Source organism: Typopeltis vanoorti, chromosome 7 (genome assembly GCF_054136105.1).
Source record: "Typopeltis vanoorti isolate ZY-2024b chromosome 7, IOZ_Tvanoo_1.0, whole genome shotgun sequence".
In the NCBI taxonomy this organism is placed as follows: domain Eukaryota; kingdom Metazoa; phylum Arthropoda; class Arachnida; order Uropygi; family Thelyphonidae; genus Typopeltis; species Typopeltis vanoorti.
In genome coordinates, this window is record NC_143555.1 from 77,276,537 (window position 1) to 77,293,136 (window position 16,600).

General features: G+C 37.0%; 1 protein-coding gene across 2 annotated transcripts in view; it reads right to left on the reverse strand.

Annotated features, from left to right (window-relative positions):
• LOC150104795 (TBC1 domain family member 1-like) overlaps positions 1–16,600 on the reverse strand; it is a 533,214-nt gene that overhangs the window by 282,885 nt on the left and 233,729 nt on the right. For both annotated transcript variants that reach the window (XM_090395359.1, XM_090395357.1), the window contains exon 6: positions 12,995–13,136. In XM_090395359.1, the coding sequence (XP_090251485.1) occupies positions 12,995–13,136 (142 nt within the window). The remainder of the gene's footprint in view (positions 1–12,994; positions 13,137–16,600) is intronic.

The window sequence follows — 16,600 nt, forward strand, 5'->3', positions numbered from 1 at the left end:
TAGCAGCTAGAATAGAGAATGTTGGCATGGGTAGAAAGGCCTCAAACACACAGGGATTGTTATGTTTATACACAAATGTATTTGAAACAAGAGAGCTGAGTTTGTTGCATTGATTGAGTCAGTATGCCCAAAAATAATTGGAATAAGTGAAACTTGGTTGTCTGAGGAGGATATGAAGTCGGAAATAGAATTAGAAGGATATATAATTTTCCAGAAGGAAAGAAATGTGAAAAGAGGAGGAGGAGTGCTGTTAATGATTCAGAGGAATTGTGTCCGTAAAGCATAGAAGTTGATAGTGCATGCATAGATTTTGAATTTGTGTGATGTGAAGTTGAAATAAACAGGTTAGTGTATCTGATAGGATGCTGTTATAGGCCAGGGAATGCAGAAATGTTTGGGAAAATTAGATAGGCATGTATGATGGAAGACTTTAATTACAGGAATATAGACTGGAAAGAAGAGATAGTGTATGGGAACAAGAAAAACAAGTTTGTCGAATTTCTGAGAGAAGTATCCTAAGCAGCATGTGATTGAAGCAACTAGAGGCTTTAATGTTTTGGATTTAGTGATAACTTCGCATGATGTAGTTGTTAATGAAGTGTTGACACTGCCACCAGTTGGCAAGAGTAATCATGAGATACTTGTTTGGGAAGTGATGAAACAAGAAAAGGTCACTGCCAAAAATGGATACATGCAAAAGTATAAAGCAGGTGATCATAGGAAGCTCTGTAGTCAGTCAGCATCAGTACATTGGGTAGATGAGCTGAGTGGAAAAGATATTGGCAATGCATAGAAACTCACAAGGCAGTATCTGACAAAACCAATGTATGACTGCATACCAAGGTTAAAGAGAGTAAATAGAGTAGGAGTGAAATGGATCAACAGCAAAATCAAGGAAGCTGTACTGGAAAGAAAATGTTATGGAGGAGATACAAGACAGTTGGTGGTGATCAGATTCATGAAGAGTATAAAGTGCAGGCAAGAAAGGTGACGAGCATGGTAAAGAAAGAAAAGGTGCAGTATGAGAAGAGATTGGCTGGTCAGGCCAAGGTTAACTCAAGGGAATTTTTCCACTATATGGCAAGCAAGAGAAAGAATAATTATGGCAGATTAACACTAGTGGATAGTCATAACAGCAGACCAACAGCTGCAAAGGATATAGTGGAATTATTGAATTAGTACTTGATCAGTATATATCATACTGGTGTAAATGATACCATGCAATATATAGAAGAGAGGCGAGTATTAAGAGAATTGGAAGTGAGAGAAACAGAGAGAATCAAATGTTGGTTGGGTTAGATGTGAATAAGGCAGTGGGAATGGATGACATATCACCACGTATTCTTAAGGAATGTACACCACAGTTGGCTATGCCCTTGACCTGGTTATTTAATAAAAGTCTTACCATGGGTAGAGTTATTAAAGAGTGGAAAGAAGGCAAAATAGTACCACTCCACAAGCATGGTTCTAAGACAGAAGTCTCCAACTATAGATCAGTCTTTATATCTACTGTTGTGGTCAAGGTGGTGGAGAGATTGGTAAGGAACAGAATACAGGATTGGGTTGATGGAGATAGCATTCTTTATGATGGTCAGCATGGATTTGTAAAGAGTGGGTCCTGTTTTAGTAATTTACTTGCATTTTATGATAAGGTGACAAGTGTGTTAGATAAGGGAGAATCATATACAGTGATATTCCTGACTCATTTTCCCTTTCAGTTCATTTCCAACCTTAGGTGACTTCGTAGTTTTCCACTATATGGCAAGCAAGAGAAAGAATAATTACGGCAGATTAACATTGGTGGATAGTCATGGCAGCAGACTAACAGCTGCAAAGGATATAGTGGATATAGTGGCATTGCCCACAAAGTATTCCTGGTGAGATTTTTACAGGGTAGTTCACCATTGCTTTCCCCAACCCTCCAATATTATCAGGGCTCAGGAACCGGCATATGACTGGGACATATTCATGACTGTAATCCATGTGTGTTCACAAGGCCAGTTTGCCTGTTCTGGGGGTACGAAAACCCAAGTTTCCGGGTGAAAAAAACCCCTACGAGACTGGTTAACTCACCTTTAGTCAAAAGAGACCAGATAAAGGTTCCTCACATCACTGACAAAAATCGAACCCAGGTCTTTCTGACTAAAGGGTTTCATATATACTGACTGAGCTACAGAGGCTCATGATATTCTTAGACTTTGCAAAAGCATTCATTAGATTACCACATGAGAAGTTGGTGTACAAACTGCAGAGGATTGAATGGATAGTATATTTGTTAGATGGATCAGAGATTGGCTTACTGAATGATACCAGCAGGCTATGTATGATATTTCAAAAAAGGAGGGTAACCATTAGCATACCCCAGGGTTCTGTTATTGAGCCCCCTGCTATTTAACTTGTTTGTAAACGATATATCATTTGGACTGACTGGGGATCTTCAGCTGTTTGCTGATGATACGAAGTTGGGAAGAATTATAAGTAGCACTGCTGATGTTAATTCCCTTCAGGAAGATTTGAATAGACTTTTGACTTGGGCAAAGAGTGGGTTTGTAGTTTTAATATTAATAAGTGCAAGGTTGCATTTCGGAGTGCAGAAATATAAGGCTATGTACTATATTGATGTGCCATAATGCAGTAAGTGGATGAGATTCAAGATATGAGAGTAGACTGAAGTTTAGAGGGCATATTGCTAGTGTTGCAAAGGCTGCACATTATAGTGCTGCTATGATAAGAAGTACTCTAAGATGTAGGGATAAGGAAGTGGCTGTGCCACCATATAAAGCATTAGTCAGGCCACACTTGAACTATTGTGTTCAGATCTGGTCACCTGGTTTTCAATGTGATGTGGAGACATTGGAGAGGGTCCAGAGGCAAGTGACTAAGACAATATCAGGAGTTTGGAATGCTGGCTGAGGGAGAGAGAGAGAGAGAGAGAGAGAGAGAGAGAGAGAGAGAGAGAAAGAGAGGTTGAAGAAATGAGGATGGCAAAGTTTGGTAGATAGGAGGAAGTGAGGTGATATGAAAGAGACGTTTAAGTTAGTGAGAGGATTTTATCAGATTAATCCAGAGTAGAAGGTGAGAGGTCATTCCTGGAAGTTTTGTAAAAGTGTGGTGAAGAGGGGGGATGTGAGGAGTAGATTTTTTACATGGAGAATTGTCAGTGAATGGAACACATTACCAGAATGTGTTGTTAATGCAAGGAGTGTTAAGGATTTTAAGATTCTATATGATAAATATGTTGTCAGTTGAATGAACCTCCCATGATGAGTCTGCTGACTCCATGAAGAGTGTAATAATAATAATAATAAAGGATTAAACAAGAATATAATTTCTTTGCAAGTTAATTTAAACAGCTACTTGTTTACTTTTAAATTCAAAATTTAGCTATCTGATTAATACATCAAAAGAACGCAGATAAGAGAATGCATAAAAGCATTAATGTATTTAGGTGGGAGGAATTACATATGCATTCTCTGAGATTAATAACTTTACAACTCATGTCTTCTTGAAGATATACCAATTAGCACTGAAGAGACATCTGGGCAAGCAGGCACATCCTTTAACAGACAGAGGATGAGGGTGAGAAGAGGAAACTAAACTAACTACTAATTTCTGAAAATTTAAAAGTATGTGCACTGCTAGATAGTCTAATCTAATTCACCATATAATGACTTTTGTAATTCCTCTATCTGCATCTTTTGATGCTTGAAAAAAAACAGCAAGTTCGAAAGATGCACTTTTCCTTTTGATAAAAATCTGTATATCAAATTCTAACTTAGAGTTTTTGCTTTGATTAACAGTAATCCAACATGAAGTTCAACATGTTTTCAAATTCCTGTAGTAAATATTTTATTACTCTTGACCAGATCACAAACTGATCACATTTTAATCAATGGAAAGCATGTAAGATCAGCTCAACGTTGCAAAGCTTACAACAGTCTAGAACTAAATGCCAATCACTGAATAGCAAGTGCATATATAAAACTTCACCTCAGTGCTTTTAAACCTAATACAAGAATAACAAATAAATATCACTGGAATGATCTAGCTCTTCCTACCATACAAACTCAACATAAAGCTCTACAAAACAAACTAACAGAATGCTCAAAAAAAAGAAACAACTGTGGAGGGAATTTAAAGAAAGGGGTGACCTGAACGGTATAAAGTGCAGGCCAGAAGAGTAACGAGTGTGGTAAAAACAGCAAAAGCCAATTGTGAAAGGAAACTAGCTATGCAAGTAAACGAGAATCCCAAACAGTTCTTTCAATATGCTGCAAGCAAGAAAAAAACTGTACATGGCACTGAACCAGTCGATATAGTGGAGTTACTGAGCACGCACTTTGCAAAAGTATATCATCCAGGTGGAGACATTGAAAAAATGAAGGAGCCATTAGTTTATACGGGAATTGTGATAAATGAAGTGGAGGTGAATAGTCTATTACAGAACCTTAATGTGAATACATCTGTGGGATTGGATGGTATACCGGCACGGGTCTTGCGTGAAGCGGCTAAGGAATTATCAGTGCCCTTGACCATGTTGCTTAATCTGAGTCTCGGGTCTGGTTTAGTCCCGAAGGCGTGGAAAGAGGGGAAAACAGTTTCACTGCATAAAGGAGGATTCAAGACTATGGTTGCAAATTACCGACCGATCAGCATATCAGGAGTTGTTGTCAAGGTCTTGGAGAAAGTAGTCAAGAGAAAAATACAGGAATGGATTGATGAAAATGAGATACTGTACAGGGGACAGCATGGCTTTGTAAAGGGTAGATCATGCCTGAGTAACTTACTCAAGTTTTATAACAAGGTGACGGCTGAACTGGATAAGGGAAATGGGTTTACAGTGATACTGCTGGACCTGGCAAAGGCTTTTGACAGGATACCACATGGAATTCTAATCCGTAAACTACAACATATGGGAATGGATATAGGGTTGGTGAGATGGATAGGTGGGTGGTTGATGGAGAGATATCAAAGAGTGGTTTATTCAGGAGTGGAGTCCAAAAGATGGCCTGTGACTAGTGGGGTGCCGCAGGGTTCTGTTCTTGGACCACTGTTGTTTAATCTGTTCATTAACGATATAGGGAAGGATCTAAGTGGAACAGTTCATTTGTTCGCTGATGATGCAAAGTTGGGGAGGGCGATAGTGAATGCAGAAGATGTCAAAGTCTTGCAGGATGACTTAGATAGATTGGAGTTCTGGGCTAAGGAGAATGGATGTCAATTTAATGTGACAAAATGTAAGGTTATGCATTTTGGGGTGAAAAGATTAGTAGCAGTATACCAAATGGGTGGAACTGTACTCCAAGAGATTGATGAGACCAGGGACTTGGGGGTGTTGGTGGATAGGGAGATGAAGTTTAGGGAACACATTGCGAAAGTAGCTGATTTAGCTACTTTCGCAATGTGAAAAAAAATCAGAAAAAAACAATGTTTCTATCACCATTTGTTTCTATTCTCTGCTATTCTCTTCATTTAGGTGTTAGCTATGGCATTTTAATTTCCTGATCACCCGTTTCAGAAATTTCAACATTGGTCTTTCATACCGTGCTTTGCTCAACACGTTATATTCAGGAATCAGGAGATATTCTATCAAGCAAGACTATCAGGGCAGGTAAACTAGAGCTGCTAAGGCAGATGGTAGCAGGACATATGCTTGAGAGATGGGAGAATATATGGTACACTGCAGAGTCAAACAGAGTCTGGATGGAATAATAATAGGTATAAAATACTTTATTCCTGATACTGGCAATTGTATAAAGAAACATCAATGCATTGTCAGTATTTTCCAATGAGACTACTCATTACTTTTGAGTGATGAGTCTTCTCAGAGTGGAATAATTTGGATAGAAATAATATTAATGGTTTGAGAGCATATGGTGGTGGTGGAGATGAAGGTAGGCAGGATGGGACATGATATTTATTATTATTATTATTATTATTCAACAAGACCTCATGGAGTCAAAGACTCATCTAGGAGGTCCTTTTATCTCACACACATCTCATCATACCGGGTCTTAAACACATTCAAACTCCTTGCAGACACCACACTCTCAGGCAAGGCATTCCAATCATTCACAACTCTGCACGAAAAAAACCTGCCTCTCACTCCGCTACTCACACCCTCTTTATACAGTTTCCAGGGATGACCTCTGGTTCTCCCACTATTTTTTGTAGAACTTCTCCAGCATTGATCCTATAATAACCCCTTACCAACTTATGGGTCTCTATCATATATCCCCTCTTCCTCCGGTCCACCAGACTCTTCAACTTACATCTTCTCAATTTTTCCTCATACTCCATTCCAGAGGTCAGAAACTACCTTAGTCAGTCGCCTTTGGACCCTTTCCAGCATCTCTTCATCCTTCTGAAAACCAGGTGACCAAATCTGGGCACAATAGTCCATGTGTGGCCTAATCAAAGCCTTATACAATGGAACAAGAATCTCCCTACTTCTACACGTCAGTGTCCTCCTCATCATTCCCAGAAGTCTTTGAGTTGTCTTCACAATTTTGGCGATGTGTCCCCTAAATTTTAGATCCTCATCCACTATCACTCCCAGATCTCTTATTTCCTCTACTTCCAACAATATATTCTCACCAAGCATAAATTCTGCATCCCATCTTTGTTTTCCAAATTTTAAAACCTTCCATTTTGCAACATTGAACTCACATCCCCATTTGCTTGCCCAATCACTCAATTTATTCAAGTCTTCTTGCAAGGCCACAACATCTTCACTACTCTTTATGGTTCGTCCCAACTTTGCATCATCTGCAAACAACTGAATATCTCCATCCAAATCTTCGCCAATATCATTAATATACAAGTTAAATAGTAATGGCCCTAAAACAGATCCCTGAGGCACTCCACTAGTGACTTTCCTTTTCCTGGATATTGCACCCCCATACACAACTTGTTGATACCTATCAGATAGCCAGTCTCCAATCCAATGCACTAATCTAATATCCAACCCCATCTGCTCTAGTTTGACTGTCAACTTATCATGAGGTACTCTATCAAAAGCTTTTGCAAAATCCAAGTATATTACTGTGTATCCTTCTCCTCTGTCCAAGGAAGCAGTCACTTTATTGTAATAAGTAAGTAGATTACTAAAACACGACCTCCCTTTAGCAAATCCATGCTGTCCATCAAAGATTATACCATTGTTGTCAACCCAACTCTGGATCCTAGTTCTCACAAGCTTCTCCAACAACTTAACCACAACACCTGACACACAGATAGGCCTATAGTTTGATGCTTGAGTTCGATCACCTCCTTTATGAAGTGGCACAATCTTGCCCTTCTTCCATTCTTTAGGAACTTGACCAAGTGCAAGACTCATATTAAAAAAATATGTCAAGGCAGGTGTCAACTCTCTGGCACATTCCTTCAGAATATGCGGTGATATATTATCAAGTCCCACAGCCTTATTTACATCTAGTTTACTCAACTCCCCAAACACCTCTTACTCACTTACAGTCAGTCTCTCCTCCCCATCACCTACTGCTCTTAATCTCTCCATGAAGTCACATTCAAGATTGAAAGATCTTTATGAACTGCTCATTAAGTATCTCCACCACACATTCTGCAACAGCTGTCTTTATACCATTTCCTCCAATCAATGTCATCCTTCCATAATCATTCTTTCTTTTGATGGCTACATATCGAAAGAACTCCCTAGGATTCTTTTTAGCTTCATTAGGTAACTGCTGTTCATACCTCTCTTTAGCTACTCTCACCAACCAAGTCACTCTCCTTGCCTGGTCTTTGTAGAACTCATGAAATTGGTTACCTCCATTTCTCTTATGCTGCCTCCACAATGCCCTTTTTCTCTGTATTGCATGCTTAATCTCTTTATTCATCCATCTCACACTTAACTTATTTAACCTTCTCACCCGTGGTATACATTTAGACATTGCATCCACTAAATATTTTTTGAAAATCCCCCAAGCTGCATTGATCTCTTTTCCAGCTAACTCCTCATTCCATGCTACACCTGCAAGCTGTCTCCTGAGCTCTTCATAATCACCCCCCTTGTAGTTCCACATATACCCTTTTTTCACAGGGGTCCTTGTACTGCTGGCAACCACCAAGTAATCACCTCATGGTCACTTTCACCAATTGGTGGATAATTTGATACCTCTTTGATAATTTCATCCTCCGATGAGATGACCAAATCCAAGACCCTTAATCCTCTTGTGCCCTCTGTTACATACTGTCTGAGGTAGTTATCCCTCAAAAACTCAAGAAACTCATTTTCTTTACTTCCAGTTGCTATCTCTTCATTCCAGTCTATATTGCCATAATTAAAATCACCCATAATGATCACCCTTTTCTTATTTGCTTAGCTTATTTGACTATACATTTCACTATCACCACCATCCACATTACCAGGTCTATAACAACATCCCACCAAGTATTTGATTCTATTCACCTCTATCTCACACCATACTGCCTCAAAACCACTGGCCCCATTTCCCTCTTGCATCTCTACCTTGTATGGACATAACTCTTTCTCTATCATCAATAGCACTCCCCTTTCCTTTTTACCCCTTCTATCCTCACGAAACACATCATACCTTTCCATCTCTATTCCTGTCAGGATGTCATCCTCATCTAACCATGTCTCACTTATTCCGACAATCTCTGGGTGCACAGACGCAATTAGTGCAACCATTTCATCCACCTTGTTTCTTATACTTCTAGCATTGGTATACAAACACAACAACTCATTTCTGGATCTACAGCTAGTTCCACTGATACCACTCACTCGATGTGATCTCTCCATGTTGGACTGGGGCCATTTCCCTTTCTGCTTCTTCATTTTAGAACCCTTTGCAATTCCATCTGTTTCCTTTTGATCCCTGATCATCCCATTACTTTCCTGCCTACACATTCTCTCACCTCCTCTTGGAGCATCCACCTTTCTCATGCTGTGTATCCCTGTCCACCCTGAGCCTCCCCGTTTCCCTGCTCCTCTTGCACACCCATTCTCTCATTTTCTATACTCATACCACTCACTTCCACATTCATTTCCACTCCTTCAATCTCTCCTGTCTTACTCTCCTGCTCTTCCACATCACTCCCCTCTCGATCTGATTCATTCCGCATCCATTTCATTTCTTGCTTCATCCAATCCAATTCACCTTCCGAACCTCGCGACACATTCTCTCTATCATTAAATCTTTCTAACTCTCGACCCCCTCTTCTCACTTTCCCTCTCATTCATCCTTCTTTGTTTCCATACTTTCGGTCCAACATACGTCCAACTTTCACTATCATTCTTCTCACTTTCACTCTCACATATCTTTCTTTGTTTCCGTACTTTCGGACTAACATGCGTCCAACTTTCGCTATCATTCTTCTCACTTTTACTGTCATTCATCTTTCTTTGGTTCAGTACTTTCGTTCCAACATGCGTCCAACTTTCGCCATCAGTCATTCTTTTTTCGCTATCATTCATTCTTTCGATTTTTTTTTACTTGCGATTTCTGCACCACGCCATTTCTACTTTCATTCGTTCTCTCAATTTCGTTTCTTTCCGCCTCACTTTTGTCCCTTTTAACATCCGTTACGGTTGTCAAATCGCTCTTTTTCTTTTTTCCTGATTTTTTAACATTTTTTCGCCTGTCTTTCTCGCCATCCTTCTCTTTCAAACGTGCACTCGCGACACAATCAGTACTAGCACTTTCTGTCATCAACTTCATATTCGCATTCATCAATTCCTCGTTCAGGTCACATTTCGCACACACCCTTCTTCCATCCGCACTAAACATCCACAAATCATTTATGTAATCGAAGGAATACATATAACAGACCTCACACTTAACGAACCGACTGAAATCCAAATTAAAATCATGGAATGACAATGCCGCCGCCATTTTTTTTTTTTTTCTCTGCAGGTTACTAGGTCTAATATTAACGTTTTCGTATTTAGTTTAAGCAAGGAAAAAAAAACCCCACACTAATAATATCGGTAGCGTACAACGTTTACAGCCGCTCTTACTTAAACAATTACGCATATATACTTAATTATTCCTAGTAAAACTTATCTGAATCAGGAGCTCTTCAAAACACGTTCGTAGCACTTGACCCACTAGCGCCATCTTTTAGTAGGTTGTTGCTGTAGGCCAGAGAACACAGAGGGAGAAGAGCAAATATTTAGGCTTTTGAGTTTGGCAAGTGCAAAAGGATTGATTATGGTAACTACAGCAGCATAAATTGAGAAGAGGAAACATTGCGAAACATAGTAGTACAGGAACAAGAGTTTTGGATTTGGTTATAGTATCAGAGGATCTCACTGAAATTAAGAAGGTATCCTTGCCCCTAGTTGGAAAGAGTAACCATAGTAGTCTTGAGTTGGAGGAAGAAGAGACACATACACACAAAAGTATCAATAAAAAGGCATTTACATGGAATTACAAGGAAGGTGACTACATAATCTTAAAAATCATCTGGAGACAGTTACATGGATGGAAGAAGAAGGGAAAGATATCACTAATGCATAGGAACCAGTGAAGAAATATTTATTAGCAGCAATGCCAAGTTGTATACCTTAAGTGAAAAAAAAAAAAAAGATATCATTTGGTGTAAAGTGGATGACTAGTGAAATCAAACAAAAATTGCATATAAAAAAAAGAGTATTATGGAAAAAAGTATAAGGGGGGGGGGGAAGTAGAATGAAGAATATACAACTCAGTTAGGGAAAGTGACTAGCATGGTGAAGAGCACAAAACTGGAATACAAGACAAGAGTAGCCCTATGTCCAAGAAAATCCTAAGGAATTCTTTTGTCATGTATGTGGCCAGTATGAGGAAAATGATTGTGGAAGAATGACATTGCTAGATGAATAGGGATATCAATTTAATGCAACTAAATACGAGGTGTGGCTATTAAATAACGAGACTGGTTGCAAAAATGTGGTTTAATATTACAATTGTACAACTTAATTGTTATCTCCTTCAACATACTCCCTTCCTCTATCTATACACCATTGCATATGGATTTTCCATTTTTGGAAGCAGTGCTGCAAGTCATCAGGTGTTATCTGCTTCAGTAGCACTGCTGTTTTTCCCTTTACCTCATCTACTAACTGAATATAGGTGCTCTTCAATGCGGATTTCAACTTTGGAAAAAGGTAAAAGTCGCATGGAGCTAAGTCCGGCGAGTACAGTGGAGGGTGATGATGATAAGGTGAATGAAAAGAAGCAAGTCAAAACTGAAGGCAATGCTGATCGTTTTTTTTTTTATATCAATGGCATGGTAATGGGTGAATGGATACCAGAGGGTCAGACAGTTAATTAACATTATTACCTTGAGGTTCTGGCCAAGCTAGGAGAATGAGTGAGGAAGAAGAGACCTGATCTGTGGAAGAACAACGCTTCGATTCTCCATCAGGACAATGCTCCAGCTCACAGTGCACTGTCTGTAAAGCAGTATCTGGCTGTAAGAAGATCCCAGTGTTGGACCATCCACCTTGCTCACCGGACTTAGCTCCATGCGACTTTTACCTTTTTCCAAAGTTGAAATCCGCATTGAAGGGCACCCATTTTCAGTCAGTGGATGAGGTAAAGGAGAAAATGACAGCACTACTGAAGCAGATAACACCTGATGACTTGCAGCACTGCTTCCAACAATGGAAAATTCGTATGCAACGGCATATAGTTAGAGGAGGGGAGTATGTTGAAGGGGATAAACAATTAAGCTGTACAATTGTAATAATAAAGCACATTTTTGCAACCAATCTCGTTATTTAATAACCACACCTCATATAAGGATTTTAAATCTCCACTAATGGGAGGCCACATACTCTATTTGTGGAACCTTGCCTCCTATAGCAGTTCCACAAATAGAGTATGTGATCTCCCATTAGTGGAGATTTAAAATCCTTATATGAGGTGTGGCTATTAAATAACGAGACTGGTTGTAAAAATGTGGTTTATTATTACAATTGTACAGCTTAATTATTGTAATAACTGTACAATTGTATAATTGTGGAGTGATGACTGATAGAACTTTGAAGTTTAGGAAATGGATCACAAAGGTGGTGAAGATACCCTAGAGGACACTGACCAAAAGAGATAGAAGAGTGACGAATCAATTATATTAAAGCCCTAATCAGACGACGTTTGGACTATTGTTCTCAGATCTGGTTACAAGATTTGAAGGGAATAAATTAACCTTAGAGATGGTACAGATATGAATAATAAAAGTGATACAGACTGTACCATGTTATGTTAGTTATGTGGATAGACGGAAGGCAGATGAACTCTAGAATTTGGTGGATAAAAGATGAAGAGGTGATATCAATAAGACATTTAAACTATTGAAAGGTATTTACTGGATTGAAAATAGGGAGATTTTTCACACAGCAAAACAAGGAGAAGAAGCAAGGACAAGCGGTCATCCCTATAAGTTGCATATGAAAGTGGTGAGCAGCAACAGCATTTTTTTTTTTTTTGCATGGAGATGGCAGAACAATGGAATGCACTGCCTAATAGGGTTGTGAGAATAAAAAGGTTGAAGGAGTTTAAGCAGTGGTATAATAGATTGTATTGTCTGAGATGGACCTCTCTCTGAATATTAATATTTTCTTCTTCTATATTCCACTTCTAATGATATTCCTACCTTCTCTTCTCCAGAGTACTTTACTTCCTCATTGTTCAGCAGTGTCAATTTAATTTTCAGCACTCTTTGTCAACCATATCTCACTTGCCTTGTAATGTCTTGTTCTGAGAAAATTTACATTTCAAGCATAAAGAACAATACTCCAAACACATGCTTTTATGAATCTTGTTCATAGTTCTAAATTTATGTTGGAGGAGAATAACTGTCCTATCTTTGAAGGTGGGAATATATTAGCAAAATATGGCAAGCAAGATAAATTATAACAGATGGATAATTTATTAATTCTAAATTTAAAGTTAATTAATGTTAGTTTTTTCTTTTCTTTTGTGGGAAAGTTAGTATTGTTTCAAATGTTCTAAGATATACTCACTTTCAACATCTGTACATAATTTATGAAACCAGTACATTGGACATGCTTCACAAGTTGTACTATTTGTTTTTAATGTTTGTTGCTGATATTCCTTATGCGCTCTTTGAAAAGCTTGTTTTAATGCTTGCATAAGCTCATCAACCTATATTTAAAATTTCAGTGTTAAAAGACAGATGAATAATTAATAATATTTAACAAGAACATATCATGTACTATTTCATTTATATAGAAAAATGATATGATATGAGCTTAATAATTCTGAAAAATTTTCCATAGTAATTTTATTACCACAACTGCATATCTTTGAATTTAAGAGTAACTTGAATAGAATGATATGTCCCTGATGACAGTATATTTATTTCAGAAATACCTTTGCTAACAATTTCAAGAATACTGTATGCTCAAAAATAAAAAATAAAACAAAAGCTGTTATTTCATGAACAAATAATATTTAGAATACTAAATCATCTCTGATAATATGATTCTATTTCAAAACTTTTACATTTCAAAATATTGGCTATTAATTCTTAATTATTTTTCATCCAATAGCTTTATATTACGAAATTGAATAACTAAATTAAATACTAAATTAGATTTTTTTCAAGATTCTATTATCTGTTCTCATTTTCACACACGCATGCACAAAAAAGAATAAATCACTGCCCTGTGAGAGAACAAATTCAATGCATTGTACAGTAACAAGTGGCACTCAAAACAGCATTTTGCTTGAGAATGAAGTAGCCAGTTATTTACCTGGTGGTCCAACCGAAGGCTCACTGCTCAACTAAATCGCATTATAACAGACTTCCTCTAAATATCTCATTAACCTTTCTTCATTCTTCATTATGCTATTTGGCATTGTTCTTTAATAGGAGAAAGAAATCTCTCATATTTCAGGAATTATGTTTTATAATAATGTTAATGGCTATAAACTAAATGAGTGCAATATGTAAATCTCAATTCTTAAAATTAGATTACTAAGGAGTCTCGAAACTGAGATACTATATATTCTGCTATATTCCGTGAAAAATGCTGTTGCCATCCTCACCCAACAACCTACTCATCTATTCTAACACTATCCACTCTTCATGAGAAAAATCTACTCCTTACAGATCATAATTTATATTACTAATTCACAAATAATGATCAGTTACTAGCACATAAGATGACCATAATTTTATATCTTCATTTTACAGTGCATTCTGCAATTATAACATTAATTTGTCTCTCCTATTCACCAGAGTTGCTCTTGTGAACAGATTCATAAACTTGAGATTCCAATGTTAAAATTTGTTTAACTTCCCTACTGGATGAAGTCGATGAAATACTCAGACCACCTTAGGATTTTTCCAGGATCAAAATATGAACAGCATTTTGCCTTTTATCTTTTTAGTGTACAACTATGTGAATAAAATAAATAATTGAGTTGGTGACAAGAGATCAGGCTTAGCCCAGAATTTATTTACTATTTGTGAATTCTCTGCCTTTTATTTTTTAAATCACTGCAATCGAACAAGATAATTTACATTTCTTTCATTTTACTGACAATATTACAATAATACAAAAGGAAGTGTGATATATTATTAGACCACAAGGCAATGAATCAAAACAGACTGAAAAGATAGAAGATGGCGTAAATAGAAAGAAATGGAAATGAAACAAAAGCTAGCGAAACTGAGAGAGTGAAAGAATGCAAGAATGTGGAAGAGAAAGTTAGTGATAAGGGAGCAAAAGAAAGTATGAATGAAGAAACAGAAGTAAGGTGCAAAAGAATGACAGATAGTGAGGCTGAAGGAGTGAGAGAGTGTGAAATTGTGAAAAAATCATTAAAAAATGAAAAATGAAATGAGAATGTGGAATAATTTTAGACGTTTAGTGGAAACTAATGAAACCGTGAAAGAGAATAGAATGAAAGAAAAACGAGTAGAAGAGGTGATGAGTGATTCCAAAATAGCAGTATATGGAGATTCCATAATTTAGAGGATGAACTAGTGAGAAAGAGTCCATAAGGTCTGCTATCCAAGAAGGAAAATTATGATAATTCAGACTTTGGACATGAGGAAGAAATGAGCAAGGGAGTTAGTGATGATTATGAGGACAAATGATCAAGTCAGGGGTTACCAAACTTCTTTGACCGTCGACCCCCTTCAAGAGTTTCTTGACTTTTTATCAACCTCCCCCCTCTATTTTACTATTATGTAATTATAATAGGAACAAGCAAAAAAGATGCTTATGTGAGTTTTTAGATTGTTTATTTTATAATTACAGTGTTTATTGTATGTATAACATAGTATATATTATTATATTACTATTACTACTATCACTAACAATATCACTGGTATTACTAATGATATTAATAAACTACTGGTATTACTACCAGCCCTGCTCAACTCTACAACATAGAGAAGTTTAGTTCGTGAATGAATAACGATTGAATTATAATATGTATGTTGATGAATTTTAGAACATTAATGCTCACTTGTAGGTCAATGTGCAAAAATGAGATTGGGATCGAATACGTGTAAGTATAAGTAAATAAGAACCATGCACATGTTGCAATCTCGCTCCCGCCGTGCAGGAACCACCAACATCCGTTTATTGGTAAATACGTCATTTTAGCCTACTTGATTGGCCTCAGTAACTATTCTCATGACCTTGCTCCATCTTACAGGTTATTCATGTCACTGTTCCCATGATTCACTCTTAATTGCATTGTCATTCAGGATGGAGATAATCCAAGTTAACTGAATTAAATATTACCCATACAATGATGTCTAATATTTTTCTATTGACTCCCCAATCGATCCCTGAGCCCGAATCGACCACTTTGGCGACCACTGATCTAAGTGAACATAAGGAGCATATGAGGACAAATAGCAGGAGCTTATTGAGAAGACTGAAAGATAACAGTGTAGTGGGAAAGGTTGTCAGTGGGTTGCTGAGGAGGGGGCGTAAATTAATAAATAAATTAATATAAATAAAAAATAAATTAATAAATATATTTATTAATTTATTTATATTTGCTTGTAATATTTAATTTTATCATCAACAATCCTATACAATTCTCTTATTTTGTATAAAAAATAATAAAAATCCATCTTGTAGCACTTAGGAAGGCGAAGGACGATAACAGCACTGTGTTTACCACAGTGTCATATTGCTATGCGCACAAGCATATGCACATCATAGTGAGATGCGACCTATTAGTGTAATGTGCCATTGTCTGTCGCGCAGTTCCAATGTTGTTTATATGCAGTTTGCACCAGTAGTAGAGTGTTCATAGGGAGTCTCTTTAAATATTTAGACATTATAATTAAAGACATAACATTTGCCATAGTTTTTATTTTAGAACATTATTGGGTTATTGACAATTATGACTTCAGAAATACAACCTCAAGAAATAAGTTCTGTGACAGTAGCAATACTAAACTGTATAATTTTATTTATATAATAAACGATATTTTTTCATGAAACAAAACAAAACAAGAAGAATATATTTTATTTTTAAGTAATTTTGAATTATACCAAACTGTATAATTTTATCAATAATAAACAATATTTTTTCATGTTAAATATTTTTTTAAAAATTTTTACCATAATTTTGAT